This window comes from Colossoma macropomum, unplaced genomic scaffold, assembly GCF_904425465.1.
Source record: "Colossoma macropomum unplaced genomic scaffold, Colossoma_macropomum, whole genome shotgun sequence".
NCBI lineage: Eukaryota > Metazoa > Chordata > Actinopteri > Characiformes > Serrasalmidae > Colossoma > Colossoma macropomum.
The window spans coordinates 29,925,562-29,949,467 of NW_023494805.1; the positions used below are offsets into that span (position 1 = coordinate 29,925,562).

A 23,906-nucleotide genomic window follows, 5' to 3' on the forward strand; every position below is an offset into this window, starting at 1 on the left:
CAATATGAAGGCTCTTTACCAGTTACAGGACCTGAATCCTACATTTTTCTTGCGTTATCTTTTTCCACATGCAAATGAGCTCTGTTCTGATTGGCTGCCCTGTATCGTGCCTCATTCAAAAAGCAGTCTGAGCTGAAATATTCACTTCAGGGTGAATAGGTGGGGCTTAACTGCTGTACTGCTGTAGACTGAATAGCCAGAATAGCCAAACAAACAAATAATATATATATATATATATATATATATATATATATATATATATATGTATTATTTGTTTGTTTGTTTTAAAACAAAACTGGTTTTGCAGCTTAGTTTCCATTTATGCACTGTATAGACTGTGGAGTCAATGGTACACTCTGAAACTTTAACAATGTTTACATACTCCAACAATCTCTTTTATTTGAACTTTTATTATTTAAAGCAAGAGAATCAGTTTAAATGTTTTTCCTACTGTTGACAAATCATGATTTCTTCAGTGTCCTTCACTGAAATCAGTCCTCAGTCGTTGATTGTTACAGCTGATGTTAGGCTTTTTTACGATTGTTCCCCAAAGTGTTGCTGGCTTTCTGAGACATGCGTAACTTCAGGTCTCTGGGTTTAACCTGAGGGATTGAAATAGACTGATGCAAATTAATTTGTTGAAAGAACATGGGCCTCTCATGAATGGATGCCTGTGTGCATGAGAGAGACAGAAAGAGAAGGAGGGTCAGAGAGAGAGAGAGAGAGAAAGAGAGAACGTGTGTGCAGCATGCTTATGTGCAAACTCAGTGTGAAGCCTCTCTTAAACACACAGAGCGAGTGAGTTTTTAGGAGTGGGTCAGTGTGTTCAGGTCTTAGAGTGGAGTCATCCTAAAACGTTTCACAAGTAGCTCCATCAATTCACCCCAACAACTACAATAGTTTTTCACAGCAGCTACTTTGTAAGAAGAGTTAAAGCTAAGGTTATGCGAGGCCTTTTAAAAGGGTTTGCTCTCAAAAGATTTTCTAGCTTTTTGCACATTTTCTTTGTAAATTCTTTGCTGGCATCTGAATGCATGTTCTCCAGCAATGAGTTTATATTTCTTGCTAGAGGCAACACAATAGCTCTTTTTCTTTTCCAGTACCAATATTGAAACCTTGAGGAACAACTGACACAGATACTGATCAGATTTTTTTTTAATTCTTTACAATGAGCTATTTTTAAATATAGCACTTAAGATCTAAAAGTAGATTATTATTCTCAAACTAAACAAACAGTCTTCAGTTACAGCAACACATCACACAATGTGAGTGTGTGCTGTTTCAGAATAGATTTGTTACAGGATTGATAAAGATTCATTCTTTATTCCCTTATAATATACATTCCAGCATTTTTGTCTGGCTGTGATATAGAAATAACAGTCCTTGGGCAAACTCCTAATGCTACATTCACTGATCTCTGTAACACTAATTAACGAAAATGTACAAAGTAAATGTTTTAATAAAGGTGTTTTCTTTGATGGTGCATGGGGCTGTAGCTAATGGGCAGCACTGGTCCTTACACAAAGATAAATGAACACAGTCATGGAAGGTTTTATATGAATTTCTTTAGATATTTTAATAAAAACAATACATTTAAATGTGCAGTAACTCAACTGTTGGCAAGATAAAAAGGGAAAAATCTCTTGGTCTTTGAGATTTAATTAGTACTGATGATCTAAAGGAAAATATAAGGAATATATATCTTTTTTTTTTGGAAATGTAATTGAATGAAAGTTCAAGCATTCAGTGCCAATAATACTCAAGTCAATAACATATCTTACAAAACAATACTAAAATATAGCGACAGAGCACATTTTCAGAAGTATTTTCCACCCCTGAGCTTCTGCATACCTGTCCTGATACCTGTAATCGCTCTAATATCTGATGGGACAGGACTCATATCTCCCTCAGGCTGACTGGACAGAGCTAAATCTTTTATTTTTTAAGTAGAATCAAATTCAAAAAGTGATTAACACCTTTCCAGTAACCCAGCCATCATCGGAGCTGAAACATGTTACTAGTTCACTTGTTCGTATTACACAAAATGTCCTTTTTGACAGTCAAGCACACATGAAATGTGAGTTTTAATGTTGCACTGTTTTCCGTTTTGTGAGAATCTATTATCTTTAAAAAGTCCAGTTGCAAACTGAGGAGCACTATCAACGGTCGAGGTGGTTCAGTGGACAAAGAGTAGGAATAGGGTCTGATATCTCTAAAAATACTTTACAACACTCTACATGCTTAAAGGTGTAGAGGAGAGGAAAGCATCCTTGTTCCGTCTGTCACACTCTCCCCACTCGTTTGTTCTGTTTTACTGAATATTTACAAGGACAAAAGGTGGATTTGGGGAGAGACGTTTGGAAAGCAGTGTTAGAAACAACAACAGAGTGATAAAATTCTGCCAGTGACGATGGTCTGACATGATTGGAAAAAGAGTAATATATACAGAAGTATTCGTGCCCTGTTCAATTTGTGTTTTGAGGATTTTCTAAGTTAATAAGTGAACACTTTCTCTACAGAGAACACACTTCTGCATATTTAATGCACAATTACTGTTTATTTGCTGAATTCAACATGTTTGGAAAAAGTAAAACGTGGCTTGTGCAAAAGTTATGGCACATTTTCTATTTAATGTTCTATTTTTCAAATATGTTACACTCAACAAAAAAAGAAAGAAATTAAGTACTAAAATTAGTATAAAAACACCACATTAAAGTGTGTTCCCTGTAGAGAACATGTTAACCTATTCTCTTTTGGAAAATCAACAAAACATATTTTGTGTGGGGGTGTTCAAACTTCTGCGTATGACTGTAATAATACATATCACATTTATTGTTAGTTTAAACATTTTATTACTTGTTGTACAGGTTAAAGGGGGGGGGTGAAAGTGGTCTGAGAACCATCACTCCTGATCACTGAGACTCATCTTGAAAGGATCAAAGGTGGTTTTTAATGGGCTGCTGATTCCTCTCTAAAGACTGCGCAGGGTGTCAATGGCCTTTGAGTTTGTGATTCAAATTAGAAGCAGTTATTCAAAACAAAGCCGTCAGAGTGGTCAGCCTTATTATGGCACGTCTCCTGAGTATTATTATGCATGTTTGCATCTCAAGTACAAACACACCCTCAAAAATAAAGGTTCCTAAATGGTTCTTGGCTTGGACGTACAGTTCTAGGAAAAGCTAGTTGGTATGGAATCCTTACATTATGTAAACTTTATAAAGGCCCTACATACTCACATGTCATTTACAACACATGTTCTTTAAAGAATCAGCCATTGAAAGGTTCTTTAAGGAACCAAAAGTGGCTATTGTATGGCATCACGCCGAAGAACCTTTCTGGCACTGTTATTTTTGAGGGTGTACATTTGTAAGCTGTGAGCTGTCAGGTTGGAATTCTAAGTTATTTATAAAAGAGTTTATACTATATATTGCTTTGTCTGCTTGTTTAATCTCTGTAACCTTTTCTATTCAATTTGTTTGATATTCTTCTGATTTAATTACTTTATTAAGTCCTTTTCGAATGTTTTATTGGACAACATCCTTGAACAACTTCAAAATCGCATATAGATTTTTTTAAGTTATTTGTATCATCACAACATATCTTGAGATATTTGTGCCATTATCTTGACATAATGAATGTTATCTCGGTAAAACAATGCTCCTTATTGTGTGATGATGATATAACTCACTTGAAATCTTGACTAAACAAATGTAAAAAAAAATAGCTTGTTGTTGCGGAAATAGTTAAAACAAAACATCCATGGCCCTATAGGACTTCTGTAATTTGTAAATGTTGTACTACATAATGTGGTAAAACTGAGGTTCTTTGGACAGATGTGGGTTCACATTAGGAGTGCGGGAAAAACCTGTAGAAATACAGTAATCAGTACAGTAAAGTACTGTAATTGTGTAACACAGTATAAGTACTGTAAATAAACAGTAAATTAGTGGAAATTTGGGTCTGTGAGTGTGAGCGTTTTCTGATTTAAACGTAATAATCAGAATTAGCATGGTGGCGTTTCTGTTCTGTAGCTCAGTGGCCTCTACTGAACAGCTGAAGGTCACCCTCTTCAGTTACTCATGAAGGATGTTGGCAGCTGCACATCTGTCGGAGTTATATGAGAGAGAGAAAGAGAGAGAGAGATCAAAGAGGTGCCAGGACAGAGGTGCAGAGAGAGAGAGGAGTTCAAAGACTCTGTTTTTAATATGGAAGCTTCCAAACTGGGCACATACTGATTAGGGAGGGCAGGATGGTGTGGAGAGGGGGAAGTGAGAGAATGGGAGAGAATATTAAATATAATGAATCTCCCATTGAATTAAGAGCAGTATACACTGCCTGACGAATGTTTAAGGACATCTGTGCTCTTCAAAATGTTTTTATAAATAAGCACGTTTTTGTGGATTTGCAGCAACTTAACATATTAAACAGAAAGCTGTTTGGATCTTGCTATTTTTCTTCAGAGGAACAACTGACAGAAGCGCTATGTTGGAGAAAACTCCAAACTCCATATATTTGATTGGCTAGTTGTGATGTCTTCACTGGGGCTGAAAGAAAATCTTCTTAAATTCTTAACTCTATTTAAAGCTGCACCATGTAAGATTTTCTGGTTAAACCCAAAAAAAGTAGCATTACTGAGTCAGGAGAAAAAACAGGCTAAAATATGGCGTGTGCGCTTCTGTGAGTCGCCCGGTAAAGCCAGAAATAATAGTTTAAAAGTCAGAGGCGTTGGGGCGGATTTTGAGTTTTTTGGAACATGTCGTACATCTTTACTTATAAATGTCCCACACACAGGCTCAAAAAGGAGATTCAGCTCAATGTCTAGGATTCAAACATAAAATCAATCTTATGCTGGTGAAGATATGAGGACAGTGGTAAGTAATTAACTTACATACACTCACATACACATTGCCACAAATCCCCGAACTTTCAACAAGATAAAGATAAAAAGATAAACTATTATTCAAAAAATGTTTAAAATCCTCTCATTTTCTTTCTTAACTTTTCTCTTAAGAGAAATTGTAAGCATAATTCTATGAACAATTGCTTTTCTTGAAAAAATGTTCTTAAGTATTTTCTTAACCTCACGATATCCCTGCACTCGTCTCAGGCTCAAAGAGTTCAAAAAGGTAGGCCTGTGAACTTTTAATGTAGAGTAAGACTCAAAATATATGACTCTTAAAATAGACAAAGGAAGATTTTTCCTCTTGGCTTTATCACTTGTAGTTTGCTAAAATGTTTTGAATGTTTAGTTTGACTTTGTTTTTCCATTTTAATATCCTGAGCAGATTAAACTGAATAAGCTGTTAACATAAATAAAGTTTAATTCAAATTCAAACTATAACATCATGTCAGTATGCTATATGAGAAATAACCAAACAAATAATCTTTTTTTTATTTTGAGAATATCATTTGGGAACATGATGTGTTTGTCCTGTGTATGTTTTTTCTGAGATTCTTTTAATGTTCTTTTTTTTATGCTTTTTTGGAAAGATGTGTAAATTAAATTAATTGATGTACAGAACACCATCCTTGATAAACAAGTAAACAAAATAAACAAAAATAATTCATATGGCAAGTAATTCAATTCCATGTGTATGTGATTGTTATTACAATAACTTATAAATAATATATATGCATACATTTGCAGAATTATAGCCATAATTATATTTGCATAAAAATCTAGCTTTTGGACAATGTTAGAATTAAAATGTTTATTTTATTGTAAATATAGACCCCACTGGAATGCTTTATGGAAAAGATTGTTGAAATCGGGTTGTTTTATTATTTAATCAAATATTTTCAGGTCATTTTGATGAAGTGAATCTAGCACAAATCCAGCTATGAGCAACATTAGGAAATCTTTCAGAATATGTTTTGACATTTTTTGACATTTTTATGATCACAGTTTAGGAGAATGTAGTAGAAACAGTTTGGTCATCTCTGCCTGTGGTGTTTTCTCTTAATTAACCAAAAGTAACATTAATATCAAACATTATTTGGGAACATTTACATTTGAGAGGAATGCAAGATGTCCCAAACTTTTGAAGGACAGTGTGTCCTTCAGTCCACATGAATGTGTTCAAATGCTTACTAGACATTGTGCCCTGCTGTGGAATGTGTCCATTTCTGGCTGTTGTTCAGAGCAGTTTGTTGCCAGAAACGTCATACATTCCATGACACACTGGCCGTGTGTGTGTTTGTGTGCTTTTGTTTGAAATATGCAAAGGTCAGAGGTCACATGGGTAAATGCAGGCCCCTGACAGCATCTCAAAAGCCTGCAGCGTTTGTTCTCCATCCTGCAGCTTTACAGCAGAGCTCCAACACAGAGACAGGCTCAGTCTGGTATGATGTATATGGAGTATACAGGCCTTACAATACTAACAGCACCAGATTACATGGATTAACACTCGCGTTACTGGACAGAGCCATCTCAGTGTGACCGGAAAGTGAACTCAGGTGCAACTTTCTGACCTACTTTCTAAGGAGACTGGCATCAGAACCAGAAACAAAGAGAAAATAATCATCTTGACAGGGATGGGTCCCGGTAACACTTTATTTTGATGGTCTACTGTAGATGCTTTTTTAGATGCTCAGTCTGTCTTTGAGTGTGAAAGATTGTATTAAATATAACGGTAACCTTAAACCTAACTCTAACTAAAGGGCAAATTACAAGGGGTCCTGGGGAATCCAGGACCTTCTAATTATCTTCTTGGATCTCCTGAATGTCTCAAAATTCTGAAGGTCCCTGAAAATGGATGCTGTCCGTTAGGGAAAATTATACACAAAAACAAACTAGACTTAACTAACTAGAGATGCAGCACTGGTCTGCTTCAGGGTCGTGGTGTAGCAAACTGGTTCACCCAGTTATTCCTTCACAGCCTAGCAACTGTAACTATGCCTGGGATACCTCTGAAAATCTTTACAATATGCTGTGGCATATTTGTAAATCTGAAAACTCACCCAGTTTCCCAAGAGACAGCTGGAAAGAGTGAATTGTTACTCATTTCTCAAATTGAAGACAAAGAGGAGATGTGTAAGATCTCAGTTAGTGTGTGAAAGAGCGCATTACCAAACTAGAAAAGAGCATTTCCAGAAGATGAATTGTTAAAACACATATTTTGCTGCCACTGAAGCATCAACGCTGCTTTGTTGAGTGAGTTAGCAGCCAGTCAGCGCTGGAGTAGCCACCCAACATGGGACCTTCAAATACCAGGTGGTATTTCGCACACTGACCCTAACCCTAACTTCAAGACAAAACTTACACCTACTTCTGAACCTAAACCTAACTATAATGTTGTTGATAATTAACTGAGTATTACTTGAAAGTTACTAATTAAAGCATCTGCAAACCATCTACTGGGGACCATAAAAATGAAGTGTGACCAAGGCCCCTTGATCCCCCTGGGCACAAGCATCTGTGGAGACCCCTGAACTCTAACAATAGCACATGAGAAATAAATAATAAATTTAAAAAGACATAAAAAAAATTGCAATCAATGCAAGAACAGTGTCCCACAAGTCAATAATAATATAAACTTGAGGGGCCTGAGAAGGTTTCTTCCTTCATGTCATTTATTTTGACTTTTGTAATTGTTCAGTGACTGAATTTATCTAATGTTTACATCTGTAGTGGACTGTCCCGGGTATTTGATCCCTCTCAGGCTGTGTGGTCTGAGGCCCCATTAACCCAGTCAGTAGTCCACCTCTGCATCTGAGGCTTTAAAGGATGACTCGAGTGTTTTTCAGCCTAATCTCTGTCTGACGTATCTGTAGCGTGCAGGCAATTAGCACACGTTTTCCTAAACGCATTCAAAGAACAGAAATCCTGTTGACTCAAAATATACCTGTAATAGAAGCTGAAAGGAAGCTGCTGACAAAGTGGCTTCTGTTATGACTACGTCAGATTGAGATTAGGTTGAAAAATCTGGAGGGTTTCTTTAACACGGTTAGGAGGGAGATGGTGGGAAGCTGGTCTGGGACCAGTCTGCAGTGTGACAGACAGGACGGGGGAGGGGTGGAGAGTTGCAGAGAGTTGGAGGGAATCCAGCCGTGCTGTGGTGTGGAATATCTGTTAATGGGGCTCAATGGACCCCTGTGTTGTCCCTGTGTCACACACACACACTAGTGACACTTCCGTTCAAGGTTGAGTTCATTCAGAACCGTGCGTGTCATTTAAGGTTGGAACAGCACAGTCTGTCTTAACAGCGCTTTAGTAACTTTACTGGCTTCTCTGAACTCTTTGTACTGTGGTTGGACGGGTTGATTTGATTGATTTTAACCAGTGAAAGTTTTAATGATGACAGTCTGTGACTGAACCAGTGTAAAGAACTTCATTCCTCTTTCAGATAGATAGACAGACAGACAGACAGACAGATAGATGGATAGAAAACTTCTTAAAAGTTTAACATCAAAATTATTTTGAAAACAACAAGAAGTCATTAAATGATAAATAAAATGTGGTTATTATCTATTTTATGTCATTTTTGAGAAGTTATGCAGCTCAAGATTTGATCACTTTTCAAACACAAGAAACTCTGGAAATTAATTTTATTAGAACATGTTGATGCTGTACAAGTTTCTCAGTTATTTCAACGTCTTCAATAGCTGCGTTCATATTTCTGTACACAGTTAACGTCTTTTTTTTTACAGCTTCCTAGCGTCCTGCTAATTAGTTAAAACCTGTAAAGTCGCTCAGAGCACATTACAATTATTTTACACAGGTATCTGCAACAAAATACTTTTTATATTATTGAAGATTGTATGACAACCACCTTCTTATAATATGTGTTATTCCTATGGAAATTATGTACATATTTGAACCAAGCAAAAAACACTTTATTCAATTTTCTAAAAATAATCTGCTTTATTTATTTATTTATTTATTTTTGGTAATCTGTGTGTCCTGGGATGCCCGCTGATGGGGCCTAATATGCCCTCTCTCCTCTGCAGCCATACAGACTGCCATGGGCATTAACCAGCCTGGTAGCACCAGGACACACACTCCGAGCAAGAGAGGGGAGGGCGAGGGCACGAGAGAGAGAGAGATAGAGAGCAGAACAGGCTAGAACCGGATTCTGCGACCTGGGAGACTGGAAGAGCCACACAGACAGACAGACAGAGCCGAGGGGAGTGGAGGGAGGAGGAGAACAGAAAAAGGAAGGAAAGAGATGAGGTGAATTCAGCCTTGTTTTTTTTTACATCCAGTCTTCTAGTTCCTGCAGTCGCTCAACTTGTGGAATTTTTTATTAACATCATCATGATTTGGGGTTCAAGCCCCAAAGATGCTGACCTTGATTAAAAGTCATGTTCCAGTATTTTCACCCCTGTATCACTGATCCAGCAATTTAATGCAGAAATTATATTTGATCAACCTGTCAGATCCATCACTACTCTGTGATCCAGGACCTCATCATTTACAAATCATGCCTTCACTAAGGTTATGGGTTCAATTCCCAGGGAAACATCCCATTTAAGCCTTAAAGTGTTTGTTTAAAGGTATAAATGAATTTGATGTTCCAGGCTTCTGTTGCATGAATTAGATGTGGAGTTTTGGCAAGATGTGAAGGTGTCTGAAACTTTCGTAATTCAGTGAAGTTAGCATTATGTCACTGCCAGAGCAAACCTTGTATCTCCAAAACAGTCATTTAACAGCAGAGAGAAAAATGTTCGTAACTTTCAGTGTAAGATAATGTGATAAACTTCATTTTAACTCATTTCTATTGGTTTGTTCATGGTGCAGTTTTGACACAGTGTAAAAACAAAAATGGAGACACAAGGTTGTGTTCTGACAGTGAGCATATGGGTACACACAGACTCACACGGTGGCCATGAACTGGATGGTCAGTCTGTTGAACTGATGTCAGCCCTCTTCCCCTCCTCTGCTGCCCCCTCTCTTTCTCTTTCACGCTTCACACATTCCTACAACCATGGCATTTATTCTGCCTTCTGCAGACCCCCTGCCAGTGAACTCCTCACCCCACCTCCCCCAGAGTGACTTTAACTTCCCCTGTTCTCTCTCTCTCTCTCTCTCTCTCTCTCTCTCTCTCTCTCTCTTTCTTTCTCTCTCTCCCTCTCCCTCTCCCTCTCTCTCCCTCTCTTTGGATAGCCCATGGCAGTGTGAAGTGAATATTTCATTATCAGAGATGGCCGTGGCCAGGTCTATTCATAGATCAGACTGCTAATGGGGAATTCATCTGAGGGCCCTGCAAAAATATGGATGCATAATTAATGCATTATCACCTGCATTACTTATTCATGAGCACCTCCTCGCAATTGGAGGAATGCAGACTCATTGCATCATCAACCTGTCCACCATGCCAACTGGGGGTACACAATCAACTGGCCAGAATATGAATTTTCCAATATATTTCAATAATTATCTCCCCAAAAAAGCACAACCTAAAACAACAAGAAGAAAGGCATGTGATACTGTTCACAAACAAATTTTTTGTGATATAATCATGATCACACCATAAAGCTAATGCCTCTATGAGATTTATGTTATGTTAGCGCCAAGCGAATACAATCACTTTCCTATACTGCATTCAATTCTGCTAATAGCAGGTCTAGTTTAAACATCAACAAAGCTTCTGAACTTCTTTTGAACTAATAAAATACACAAGGAGACTTTAAAAGGATGATGAGGATGACGTTTTGTCGATTGTAAAGTGAAAATAAGTTAACATGTCTCACAGAAGTGTCACACTTCTGCATATTTTATTGCACAATTAGTGTTTATTTGCTGAAGTTAACATATTGAAAAAAACATAAAATGTGGCCTGTGCAAAAGTTATGGCATATTTTATATTTTCTTTAATTTTTTTCCAATATGTTAAAATTGTGTAGTAAAATGTACAGGAAAATGCAGTAGTTGAGGTTATTCTCTGTAGAGGATGTGTTAACTTATTTTCACTTAGAAAATTAACAAAACGTAATTTGACTGGGAATGTTCACATACACAAATATACTCTATATAAAAACTTTCACTTTTCCCCAGTTGGGTCTGCCATGCACACTAATGATGTTTGTGAGATATGGATACTGAAGTTTTTCAGGGATTAAGGCGTTAAAATTGTTATATCAGTTTAAATGACTGGCTGCCTCATATTCATGTGGACACTCCGCAGTAAATAAGCTCATACACAGAAACTGAACCAATCGAGTAGATCTGGTCTATAACTCTTGTCCTTTCTTCAGTCTGTATATAGGTGTATCAGCACAGCTACTTTATGGAGAATGCCAGGATCCTCATGAGGAGAGTGAATTAGCACTACACTCTATAAACCCTTGTCATTTGATTCAGTTGTTAAAGGAGTGGTTCACTGAAAATCTAAATTACACAGTTTTCCCCTTACCCCAAATATAGTTGATCAGCCAGTTAGCAGTTTTGCACTGGAGCTTGACTTTGGGCAACATAGACTTTCAATAATTGTTAGGTACATTAGCCTCGTAGCTCTAGCGCAAAATTAAAGAAGTGAACTTCAGACACCAACTATGTGCCTAACTATCAACCTAAAAAACGACTTCATGTGGCTTCAAGTAAATTAACTAGTTTTATTCAACCTAAATAAATACTTTGGATGAACAATTCAATAAATGTAATTTTGTGAGTTGAATAAAACCAGTTCAATTGCTTGTTGCCACATGAAGTAATTTAGGTTGATATGACGAGCCATTTTTTACGGTATAGTTGACTTAAAGTGAAAAGTGAAAAAAAACTCTAGGTGTTTTATTCAGATATGAATCTAAGGCTTATTACTGAGTTACTCCTATAATTTACTCAATAACTACTATGAAACTAATCTGTCAGTTATGTAATTATCAGAGTGAGGAACTGAACTGGCCCAGGTATGAACTAATAGGGTAAACAGGTTCAACTACAGGTTTATTCTTCGTTATTACTCTTAAGAATTATTATTTGGTAAGTACTATGAAACTAATCTGTTATATAAAAAAGTGTTTCAAATGTGTACATCAGTTCAGTGTGAATAAAATACATCACTACAATTCTTGTCAAATGTAAGCAAAATAAACAACAGTATGTGTATTGGTGTAATATATTTCATTCATGTGGAACCAATATACACGTTGGAATCAAGTAAATTCAAAGCAACTTTTTCTACAGTGCAGTTATGAGAGCGAAGAACTGAAGTGTGGGCCCACATACAGATCAGAGCCTTGAATTGTAAAGTAATTATATCCAAGCACTGCAGCTGCATTTCAGTTTAGTATTCTCAGCAAGTACATTTCTAAGGATGTTTGAAATTAAAGCTCAGCCCACCAGCCTCCTGACTTAATGTCACAGATTCAGAACCCATGATTACTGAAGGATAACAGGCCAGTGCCCCAGTGCTTGGGTACAAAAAGTGTGCAAAAGATTCTTAAGGCATGTTTGCATATGTGTTGCATGGCTATGTCAGTCACACAGACGTTACAGGTCAGCCCAGCCCCCAAGCCTGCTTTCTGTAGTGCCTACATGGTGTGATTGCACAATGTATACCATTTTACATGTTCACTTAGATTTTTAAGTAAAAAATTACAGAAGACTTTTCTATGTTTCTTTTGCCAATCAGTTCTGTTCATATAAATATGTATAATTGTATAATGTACAATATGATGGTTATGACTAAGGATGCACAATGTAATCAGAATGGTATCATGTCTGATATTTGCTTTAAAAATGATTGGCATTAGACAGAGGTTTAGGTTTATCTGATATTTGATGATGGGTTGAATTTACTCTGGAAGAGCTAAACACTAAAAGTGATGCTGGGTTACTGCACTAGAATGTCTGCATTTTATTCAGTTGGCTGCATTTGTAACCCAACAGAAATTAATGTTATATTTCTCTGTAGTGTTAAACAAGATGGATCTAGTCTAAATTTCTTCATTTTATAGATGTTTATGTAACAGCTCTGGCAGATCTGTAATCTGTATTATGCTCATTATTTGACATAATGCTGCATGTGTTTATCTGAGGTAACAGCAGAAAAAGCAAGACTGTGAGGTGTCAGTGACACTGATGTGAAGGACTAGAGCCCATTGCTATCCCCATACCAGTGCATCTCTAGTGTGACAATATCACCCTATATTTTCCAAATTTGCTCTAGCATTTAATTGTATTTGAATTTTACAGACATTTAAGAGTTTTCTGAAAAGGTTTAGACAAATCAGATTCACTAGTCCTGGTTATGTAGTGCATTTCATGTCTGGTATTAAAGTTTATTTACTGTTAAAAATAATAATAAGGATGTTTTTACTTCACATATTTGACCAAGTTTCAGTGCAGATACTTTTTGACTCTCTTTCAGGTGGACATTAATGGGTTAACACAATCTGTTTATTTTTTTTTTCAATTTTATTGTCGATAATTTACAAAATCTGATTGAAATATGTTGTAATGTATTTTCAATACACTCTATTTTTTGTAGAGAAAACAGAGTGAAGATAATTACTATCTTATTACTTCATGACAAAAAAGTTCTTTTTTATCTTGAGATCCAAATTATCACCATTAGCTTGCAGTACCTCATTTGGGTGACTGCTGAGTTGATGCAGTGGCCACAGCTAACCTACGTTGCTGGAGGCTGTGCATTGAACTCTAGTCCTTCACATCAGTGTCACTAACACCTCACAGTCTTGCTGTGTCTGCTTTTACCTCAGATAACCTCGTGCAGCATTATGTCAAATAATGAGCCTAATATGTACAGAAGCAAACAAAGACTAGGCTGTCTGCAGGACATCCCCTCTGTTTACAGTGTTTTTTTCTCGCTGCGCCACTGCCCCTGCTGCGGAGAGGATGGCTTTAGGCAGGCTAAGGCACGCCAGGCCACTGCAGTTTCAAATTAAAACAGGGGGCGCTGTGCAAGCGTCTGAAGTCCCCTAGTTCCTGCTGCCATATGTATTTATTTCCCTTTAAACTTGCTTGCTCTGCAGGGTGGAAGTGCTGCAGTGATGCAGAGACAGAGAGTTAGCACGGCCCACTGTGTCCGGCTGACCCCATGTGGACACTCAAAGTATTACATGGACACATATAACAGTACAACTCTACTCTCCACTGCACTGGCGCCAGTTTGCTTGCCAATCCAAAGGCACAGACAATGACACAGGGAGTAGTGCTGGGTGGTACTGATAAAATTCAGCATCACAACATTTCATCAAAACATACTACAACATTTCTTGAAATCACAGTATCAGATGATTAAGTTTGCATTGATGAAGTTAATGAATGCTTCCTGAATACTGTTTCACTATATTAAACAAATGTCCTACAAACATTATATAGCTTGTTTTGACTGTACCGTTCTGCTTCTCTTAAAATGATGCTAAAATGGAGGCTCAGTGCATAAGAATTGCACGAGTAACTAAACCAAAAGTATGTTTCCGAAAAAGCTATCTACTTACATTTTTCTATGAAAAAATTGTTACTTGTTATCTTTCTTATATTAAAAAACACAACTATGATCTATTCAAAACCTTAATACTTATATAAAATTGTTTTAAATTAATTTAATATTGGTTTATTTATCCAAAGTGTTATTTAGATTTTATGTAATTAGAACTGTGCTTTCAAAATGATCTGAAGTAAATAAAATACACTATATGGCCAAAAGTATGTGGATACACCTCATAATTATCGAGTACAGGTATTTGAACCACACCCATTGCTAACTGGTGTATAATATCAAGCATATAACTTCACAGATAAACATGGGCAGTAGAATGGGTTGTACCGAAGAGTATACTGACTTATACTGACTGGCACTGTCATAGGGTGGTATTCTTGTCACAAGTCAGTTTGTGAAATTTCTGCCCTGCTACATCTGCTCTGGTGCTATCATTGTGAAATGGAAGCATCTAGGAGCAACAACAGCTCAGCCAAGATGTAGTAGATGACACAAAATCAAAGTGCGCCTGGAAGTAACATCAGCACAAGAACTGTGCGTCGGGAGCTTCATGAAATGGGTATCCAAGGCCGAGCAGCAGCACACAAGCCTAAGATCACAATGTGCAATGCCAACATCAACTGGAGTGGAGTAAAGCACACTGACACTGGACTCTGACAAGAGAAATGTGTTCTCTTGAGTGATGAATCAGTCTTCACTATCTGGCAGTCTGATGGATGAATCTGGGTTTGGCTGATGCCAGGAGAGCATAGTGCCAAGTTTGGTGGGGGAGGAGGGATAATGTTCTGGGGCTGTTTTTCATGGTTTGGGTTCGATCCCTCAGTTCCAGTGAAGGGTAAAGTTAATGCTACAGTGTACAGAAACAATTGAGGCAATTATATGCTTCCAACTTTGTGGCCACAGTTTGGGGAAGGCCCTTTTCTGTTCCAGCATGACTGTGCCCCCATGCATAAAGTAAGGTCCATCAAGACATGGTTTGATGAGTTTGGTGTGTAAGAGCTTAAGTGGCCTGCACAGAGCCCTGACCTCAACCCCACTGAAAACCTTCGGGATGAACTGGAATGCAGACTATAAGGCCAGGCCTTCTTGTCCATCCTCACAAATGAGGCTGTTGTAGCTGCCAAAGGGGGCAACTCCATATTAATCCTCATGGTTTTGTAATAGGATGTCCAACAAGCTCATATAGGTGATGGTCAGGTGTCCACAAACTTTGGCCATATAGTGTACATTGCAGGAAAGTTTTTGTTATCTACCAGCACCTCAAGAATCAATATTGTGACACCAATACTGTACCCATATAGATATATCATATATAGATATGTCATCATATATCATGTATAGATATAACACCTAGCGCTACTACAGAGAGGCATGTGGACATGTTAATATGTAAACTTAAGACTTTTCTTGGTACTTTCTCTTATCTTACTTCATTATTTTACTTATACTAATGGTCTTCAACTGTGGCCCATCTTGTTCTTTTATTTCTCTTATTTATTTCCTGTATTTTTATATGTATTTTAACTACTACTATTTTATATGCTTTGGGTTCTCCTAACTCATGAATTATTCTCTTTATATGCTTAGCTTTCCTGAGCCTCTGTGCCTTAACTGTGTGCCATCTGTAAAGCACTTTCTTCAATTGCTTGTCCAAAGGGTGCTATATAAAGATTTGATTGATTTGAAAATGAACATAATACAGGCAGTGCCTCAGCTCTGCTGTCAGCATTTTTACAAGACTTCATTAAAGAAGCAGAGTGTTCTGCTGCTGAACTGTACTTCAAGTCTAAGTGTTGACTCTAAAAGTCGATAGCATGTTAATAGCACTGTAATAACAAGAAATTATCTCATACTCCTCTATAGAACATGCCATCTTCCAAAACTGGAACAAAACATTTAAAGCTGTCAAATCTATCTATCTATCTATCTATCGATCTATCTATGTATATATATATATATATATATATATATATATATATATATATATATATATATATATATTTTAATAGGCTAAATTAAAAGTTTGGAATCAATGTTTTAATTAATATAAAAATTAAATTTGATGTAGATAAAAGTATAAAAAGAACATCATGTGCTAGTACTGTTCAATTCCACAATTCGAATTATTATTGAGAAGCTACGAAAAAGGAAATCTGAGATGTGCTCAGGTGAACAGCTGTACAAGATAAATCTATGAGTCTAAAAGTACTAAGAACGCTGTATAATTTCAAGGATGAAATTATAAAATAATGAATATCCAGAATTATTTGTATTCCAAGTAGTAATCAAATCTCAAGAACATGAACATGACAGAAAATGGAAATAAATCATTCTTGTTGTTCCCATAGTGAATAAAACATATAGAAAAACATATAAAAAAAACTGGTCCGGGTCAGATTACATGTTTTGTTGATTTTTTTTTGTTGAAAATTAGTTAGCACATTTCTACAGGAAACATATATAACAATTCTCTGCAAATAATAAAAAAAGATAAAGGCATAAGTTATGGCATAATAAAATATGCCATAACGTTTGCACAGGCCGCATTTTGTTTCATTTTTTCCTCAGTATGTTAAATTCAGCAAAACAGTAATTGTGTATTAAATTTGTGCAGCAGTGTGTTCTCTGTAGACAAAACATGTCATTTGACCAGGTGTTTAGTGTTTTACACATGACTGTACTTGTTGGTGTCTAGTTTATGATGTTTAAATGTACATTTTACAAGATATTATAGTATAAAAATAAAGTTAATTGACATAGAAAGTGATACTAAACTTTTGAACACTAGTGCAAGTTAGTGTAATGAGAATTTATTTCAAGTATTGTTGGACCTTTTCTATTGATCTGTTCATTACAATAATATTCACAAAATGTAAAGGACAGCTGGCATTTTCAAATGGTGCAAAAACAAAATCAAAAGGTGAGGTTTTCATATGAAATCAACATTATGTTAATTTATTGTACTTAGAAGTAATGAAGCATTATTACATTTCTAGAAAGCATGTATTACGTCCACAGACTGAGAAGATACTTTTAGAAGTGTCTGGTTTAATATATACTCAGTGGAGCTAAAGTGAAAACAAGCAGTTGCTACTTAATTTGCACACAGACCGTGAAGAAAGACTCAGCACTTCCTGTGAGAAACTGAACTGCTTCAGAAGAGGAATATAAATATGCTTGCTAATGATGACATGTACCTCCATTAATTAAGTGCTGTTCTCTATAGATGGATAAATAACACAAGGGAAACTCTCATCCACGTGTACAGTGCTCTCATGAACTTTAATTCCACTGGTGTTATAAATGAAAATTCTTTACAAATTACAAAAGGCAGCAACAAAACAACAAAACAGCCATCGATGTTCTAAACCAACGATTATAGTAGCTACATTCAGTGATCTAATGCTTTGTGACAGATCAGCATTACCTGTATTACACTTAACCAACGATTGCAGAATATTAGACCTGGTACAGCCTGACGACAGACAGAACATCTCCATATAAAACAGCTAAACTAGAGTGTAATCATTCTTCATGCAAGTTCATATCAATATCATATCAATTATCTATGCACAACAAACTAAAAACAAGGCCATTCCAGTACATTTCACATTGTATTACAAATTAAATACAATGAATTCCATCTCTACAGACTCTCTACATGAAAATACATTTATATTATCTGGTGCATATCTAGTATTGGTCATCCATGTCATTTTCATTTAGCTGAAAAAAGAAGCAAAACAGAGTGACAAAACTAAACGATTCTGCTGTGCAAATAATCTGCTGTGGGTTGTGTTTTTTCCACAAGAGTGGGAAGCATCTTATCAGGAAACAGAAACATCTGACCATCCACATTAAACATATAACCACAACATTAATTATAAAATCTGTAAAATGTAAGCTAAAACTCTAATATGACTCACTGGGACAGTATTGGCTCACGCGTATCAGCACGTTCTTGAAATGCTTGTGTTGTGTTCTGTAGTAAGAATGCAAAACCAAGAGGTTGCTCAGATCACAGAGGAAAAAAAAGTGCGCAAGTGGATAAGTATAGAAGAGGAAGGTGTAATGGCCTGAAAGCTTTCCAGCAGTGCTGTAATGGATGCTGAAGCGCTTCAGTTTAAGGTGCTGACCGGCATGCAGTCACACAGCGCCCTCCTCTCAGCTCTCAGCACCAGACTCTCCGTCTGAGGAACACAGTGCACACAAATCACGGTTTAGAAAACATCTCACACGGAACAGTCTTTGACTTTAGAATTCCAATGAATATATACTGAAAAGTCAGGCATTGAGTTGATTTGATTCAGATATGTACATCATGAGAATAAAATTACATCAAGGTAATTTTGTCTTTCCTTTTTTTGTCTGGGCAACAATCGTGTTGGTGTGAGAGTGTCATATATTCATAGTGTGGAAATGATGTTCACATATGAATCAGGTAAATTTGATGCTTCATGCCTCTGTATAATATAAATGGGGCAGTTAAATCTATTGTGGACCTTGCTTTGCAATCTCTACAGTCTAAAATTAGCTGTAAAATGCACATTGTTTTGGGTCAACTGTCTTATCAACATGTACAGTGCTGTGCTAAATTCTTAGGCAGGCAGGAAAACTTTATTTTGGCAGTTGGTGTGTTTTTTCCCAGTAAAAACAATATATGACTTTATAATACATACAAATAAACATAAATATAGTAAAAAAATATCAATATATTAGAAGAATACAGTTAGAAGAACGCAGGTTTGGTTTGTGACTTATAACTGCACTTCAGTCATTGTGTGGATTTTTTAAATTCCATTAGCAGCACCAGATTTAATTTAATGGAGTGATTACCTGAAGCAGGTGCTGGATAGTAACTGTAAATACTGGACTTCCTTGAGGAGAGATTTGGCAATACTTAAGCTAACGCACTTAAAATCACAAAATGATTTATTTGTATTTATTCTAATGTGTTTTTTTAACAAATACATCTTTACTGCCCAGACCTAGTGCTTTACAGAGCATTTTATCAGAAGGCTTTTGCATTGTTCTGTACAAAGTACAAAGTACTAACACGGTTTCCCTGAAAATAATCCCTATACTATAACATACTGTAATATCCATTGTTTGACAAACTATAACACTCACCTTCCACTCTACTAGAACCACATACCTTGGAGGTCCACTACATACAGTTGTATGCAAAAGGTGGGACACTCCTGCCCAAATAATATGTTCGGTTGATTTTCTAAGTGAAAATAAGTTAACACATCCTCTACAGGAACAAAGTTCAATATGGCATCTTCCTGCTAATTTTAGTGCACAACTGCGTTTAATTTGCAGAGTTTGACATATTGGGGAAAAAAAAAATAAACTTATAGTATAAATGTGCCAAAACTTTTGCATAGGCCACAGTATGTCTTTTATTTTTTCCCCAATATTTTAAATTTAGAGAATAAACAGGAATTTTAATTTAAAATGTACAGAAGTGTGTTCTCTATAGAGGATGTGTTAATTTATTTTCGCCTCAAAAATCAATAAAACAAACTGACCAACTTACTGAAAAAATCACTGAAAGTTATTAAATATCTTGTAAATATCTAGTTTTTTTCTGATGGGTCACAGTGTACAGGATTCTAATGGTTTAACAGGTGTTCTGGGACTGATATCAGATGTATTTGATGGATTCTTAAACTGATCTAAAGGGTATTAGTCGGGCAGGGACGTCCAAACTTTCGCACATGACTGTAGCTTTACAACTGCAGACCTTCTGCTGTTTTGCATTTGTCATCCACCTTCTACCCCATCCATCACTGCTGAGCTTCTGACTGCTTTTTCTAGGGTATCAGGCACAGCAGCTTTGCTGATTTAGAACATTGATAAAAAAAAAAAGCTAGATGATTACCACAAAGTGACCGTACACCAGCAAGGTGGGCCGACAAGGCAGGTGTTTCTAATAAAATGGCCAGTGAGTCTGTAGAATAAAGGACTTACCCGTGAGTCCAGGTTAAAAGCTGTCTTCTTCAGGTCCTGCAGTGCTCGCTGCATGAACTCAAACGCATGGCAGTCCACGCAGGGCCGGCCTGACAGAGGAGAACAGCATAAGGAACTGAACAAGGTTTGGGGAATTAAACCCCTAGTTAACGTTTTCCGTTCATTTATTAAAAACACATCTAAATTTTACCAGCATGACATTAACGTAAACTGCTGTTTTCAAAAGTCTGGAATCAAGTTATTTCATTTGCACAGAAATTGCACAGGACTTGCATATTAAATCATTTTATCCATTATAACTGGTTTTATAATACACTGATTACATTACATTGCTGTAAGTGCTTATAAAAATATAGAGACATATTAGCATGGACTAGCACACCTCGGCTAACTTGGCTGTCACCAGTAACGTTACTGTTCAGCATGTTTAGAGACAATTAGCCTAGCCTATTTGTTTCGAGGTTCAGTCTTTTGTGTGAATATGACTTACAATGTGAATATAAACAACATAAAGCAGTAGTCACAAAGAGGTAATACTGTAAATGTCTTACTCTCTGCAGGAATGACCGTCCCAGACTCCTGGTCGGCTGTAATCTGTCTGAAACAGAGCAGCTGGACCGTTAGCAGGGGCAGCAGCATCACCGCGGCGCTGATGGACCTCATAGTGAAGCAGCTCAGCGGCCTACAGGCTCACACAGGGAGCAGCAGCTAAACCTGCGAACAGAACAGAAAACACAGCCGAGCTCACTTGCTGCACATTAGCAACCCAGAGCCGGAATAGCGGAGCCCTTTCTTCTCCAAACCGTCTCCAGGCTTGTCTATCAACGTACAGAACATAAGCGGACAGCGAGAGACGATGAGAGGCAGTTAAACAGGCAGCAGTGCGAGGCTCCCTGTGGACAGACTGAACAGGCTGCTGTTTACCTGTAGAATCAGATGACAACCAGCGAAACCAAGTGAATCTGTGAACTGCTGTTTTGTAAGATAATCCAGCTCGTCCTCTGCACACCACACTACAATAGTGCCCCCCAAGAAATGTTTTATTCAGCCCCCTTTGAACGCTCTCTGCTCTGATTGGAACATACAGGTCACGTGGGTTATTAGCCCTTTAAAATTAATTTCGACCGCACAGTTTTTCTCATTTGAGCCACTTTGAGGGTATAGAAGAGAAAGGTATGTGCTACATGATGCCACTCATCACAAAAAAGAAAAGAAAAGAAAACAACAGAAAAATGAACTATAGTATACAGCTGAAGCGCTATGTGGATTTTACTGTTGGGTAATTTACCACAGCATAACTAAGATTACAGAAATGTATAAAGAACACCCATTCATAATTTCAGTGATGCGATATACCCCAGTAAAAAGAGAAGACAACACTCATTAAATACATATTAACAGGATATATAGTTTTGGGAGCCACCAGAGCTCCATCTCTGTTGGCTGATCACCTGTCCCTCCTGCCTGAACTGATGATGCTCTCCTGCTCGTCAGCCTGCATGACTAGAATTACCACAGTGGAGCCACCAGCATCTGGCACTGATCATGAACTTTATCTCTCACTTTGACAGAGAACCTATGACATGGTTCTAACTTTACATTACTGCCTCCTGGATTAATCAGAATATTTCTGAAGGATGTTCAAGCACTAAGCTTCTTTGTTGTATCTTGTCATAAAATCTCATTAGCTATGTCATTCTCTCTTCATCCGAGGGTCGACCAGAGGAGGATGGGTTCCTCCCTTGAGCCTGGGTTTCATCCTCTTACTCCAAGGGAGTTTTTCCTTGCCACTGTCGCCTCTGGTTTGCTCATGGGGGGCTTGGACCCAGATTCAGTTCCTTACGTCTATACATGGACTCCTTTTTTATTTTCTTTTATTTTCTATTTTCTTTTCTTTTTTATTCTTTTGATCCTTCCACAAACTGCTTTTCTGTAAAGCTGCTTTGAGACAACACTAGTTGTAAAAAGCGCTATACAAATAAATGTCGTTGTTTTCCAGCTTTCTACCAATCATTTGAAACCTGTTAAGATGCACATGACTAGCATATTAGAATCATTACATGCATTAATCCACTATAACCAATTAACTTTTAATATTAAAAACACGTCTAAATCTGCATTCAATTTTAATCTCAACAGATCAACATATTCACACAAACACACATAACCCCACACACAAAGGCTGAACAAAGACAAGGCTTAGGTAGGCTAAAACTAAGAGTAGAGGGAGAGAAAGAGAGGGGTGTTGGGTGAGAGTACCCACAGGTGTCTTCCCCTACTAACACAAATTAGGTCAAAGCAGTTATAGCCTTATGCAAATTATATGTAAATCAGACATATTACTTACACAATATAACACTGTTATATTGCAGACTTGTACAGGCTCATAAACTAAACTGAACACAGTATTATTGGAGAGATTCAGTCAGCAAAGTCAGTGTCCGTCATGCGCTTCTTAATGATGTGCTTAAAAAAATATTCTCAAGCAAAATATCCTACATGAAAAAAAATCGAATTTATTTACTGGAGGTAATCTATATCTCTTCATTACAAATTTACAAAACTGTCTTCATTGTGAGAGATCTACAGTAATCTTGGAAAGTCTTCTTTCTTTAAATATTTGGACAGTGGTAGAACCAAACTAAATGACAACAAGTAATGTAATGTAAATAAAATAATGTAGTGCTTTTAGCTGTGACTCTGAAGAAATGATGCCTAAATATCAGTTGGTCTAAAAAAGTTGTTGTGCCTGCTTTGCTTTCTGTGGATCCCAGCTGAAGATACTGAAAATGGCAGAGTGGATTCAGATATCATGGGACCTTGATTGGGTACAATGAGGCAGTGTGTTTAGTATTTCAGTACAGTGTGTTAAGTATTGTAGTGAAATGTGTTTAGTTTTATGGAAAGGACTTAACGTTACAGTGTCTTAGCGTTATAAAACACTGTATGAGGTCATTTGTAACAGTGTGTTAGGTATTATAGAACAGTGTATGAGGTCATTTAGAACAGTGCACTGTTCTAAATGACATCATAAACTGTCTTACAGCATCTAATGTTCTGAATGACCTCATACACTAGCCTACAATACCTAGCACTCTGTCACAAATGACATTACACAGTCTTATAATGCCTAATGACATCAGATGACATCACACAGTCTTATAATGCCTAATGACATCAGATGACATCACACAGTCTTATAATGTAAATTTTATTTACATTACATTACTTGTTGTCATTTAGTTTGTTACATTGTGATAGGTCCTTGGTGTGAGAGAGCTACAATAATCTTAGGAACTTAATGTCTTCAACTTCCGTAAAACATTTATTTTTAAAACTGGTCAGTGCAATAATTAAAAACAATTACAACATATAGTCACACATCACTACAACACATTGTCATCATAATAATTTATAGAAAACGTCATGCATAAGCAGCTGCCTTAACAATGAAGTTTAAAAAGATAAAAGAAGGAACACACATAGTATACAGATAGAAAATAAAAATAGTAATAAAATAAAATG

At 36.8% G+C, this 23,906-nt stretch overlaps 1 protein-coding gene across 1 annotated transcript; it reads right to left on the reverse strand.

Annotated features, from left to right (window-relative positions):
* Positions 1–17,662: 17,662 nt before the first annotated feature.
* Positions 17,663–21,447, reverse strand: cunh4orf48 (chromosome unknown C4orf48 homolog). Its single transcript, XM_036596215.1, has 4 exons — positions 21,306–21,447; positions 20,933–21,095; positions 20,382–20,470; positions 17,663–18,595 (listed from the first exon to the last, which is right to left on the reverse strand). The coding sequence occupies exons 2-4, from the start codon at positions 21,042–21,044 to the stop codon at positions 18,524–18,526; spliced, it is 273 nt and encodes a 90-aa protein (XP_036452108.1). The 5' UTR covers positions 21,045–21,095; positions 21,306–21,447; the 3' UTR covers positions 17,663–18,523.
* Positions 21,448–23,906: the final 2,459 nt, after the last annotated feature.

What these genes read in the sequence shown, in the direction of transcription:
- cunh4orf48 (XM_036596215.1), bottom strand. Translation starts at nt 21,044, where the DNA reads ATGAGGTCCATCAGCGCCGCGGTGATGCTGCTGCCCCTGCTAACGGTC. An exon ending in GACGGTCATTCCTGCAGAGA is followed by an intron (nt 20,471 to 20,932) that starts GTAAGACATTTA and finishes CTCCTCTGTCAG; the next exon opens with GCCGGCCCTGCGTGGACTGC. An exon ending in CTTTTAACCTGGACTCACGG is followed by an intron (nt 18,596 to 20,381) that starts GTAAGTCCTTTA and finishes TGTGTTCCTCAG; the next exon opens with ACGGAGAGTCTGGTGCTGAG.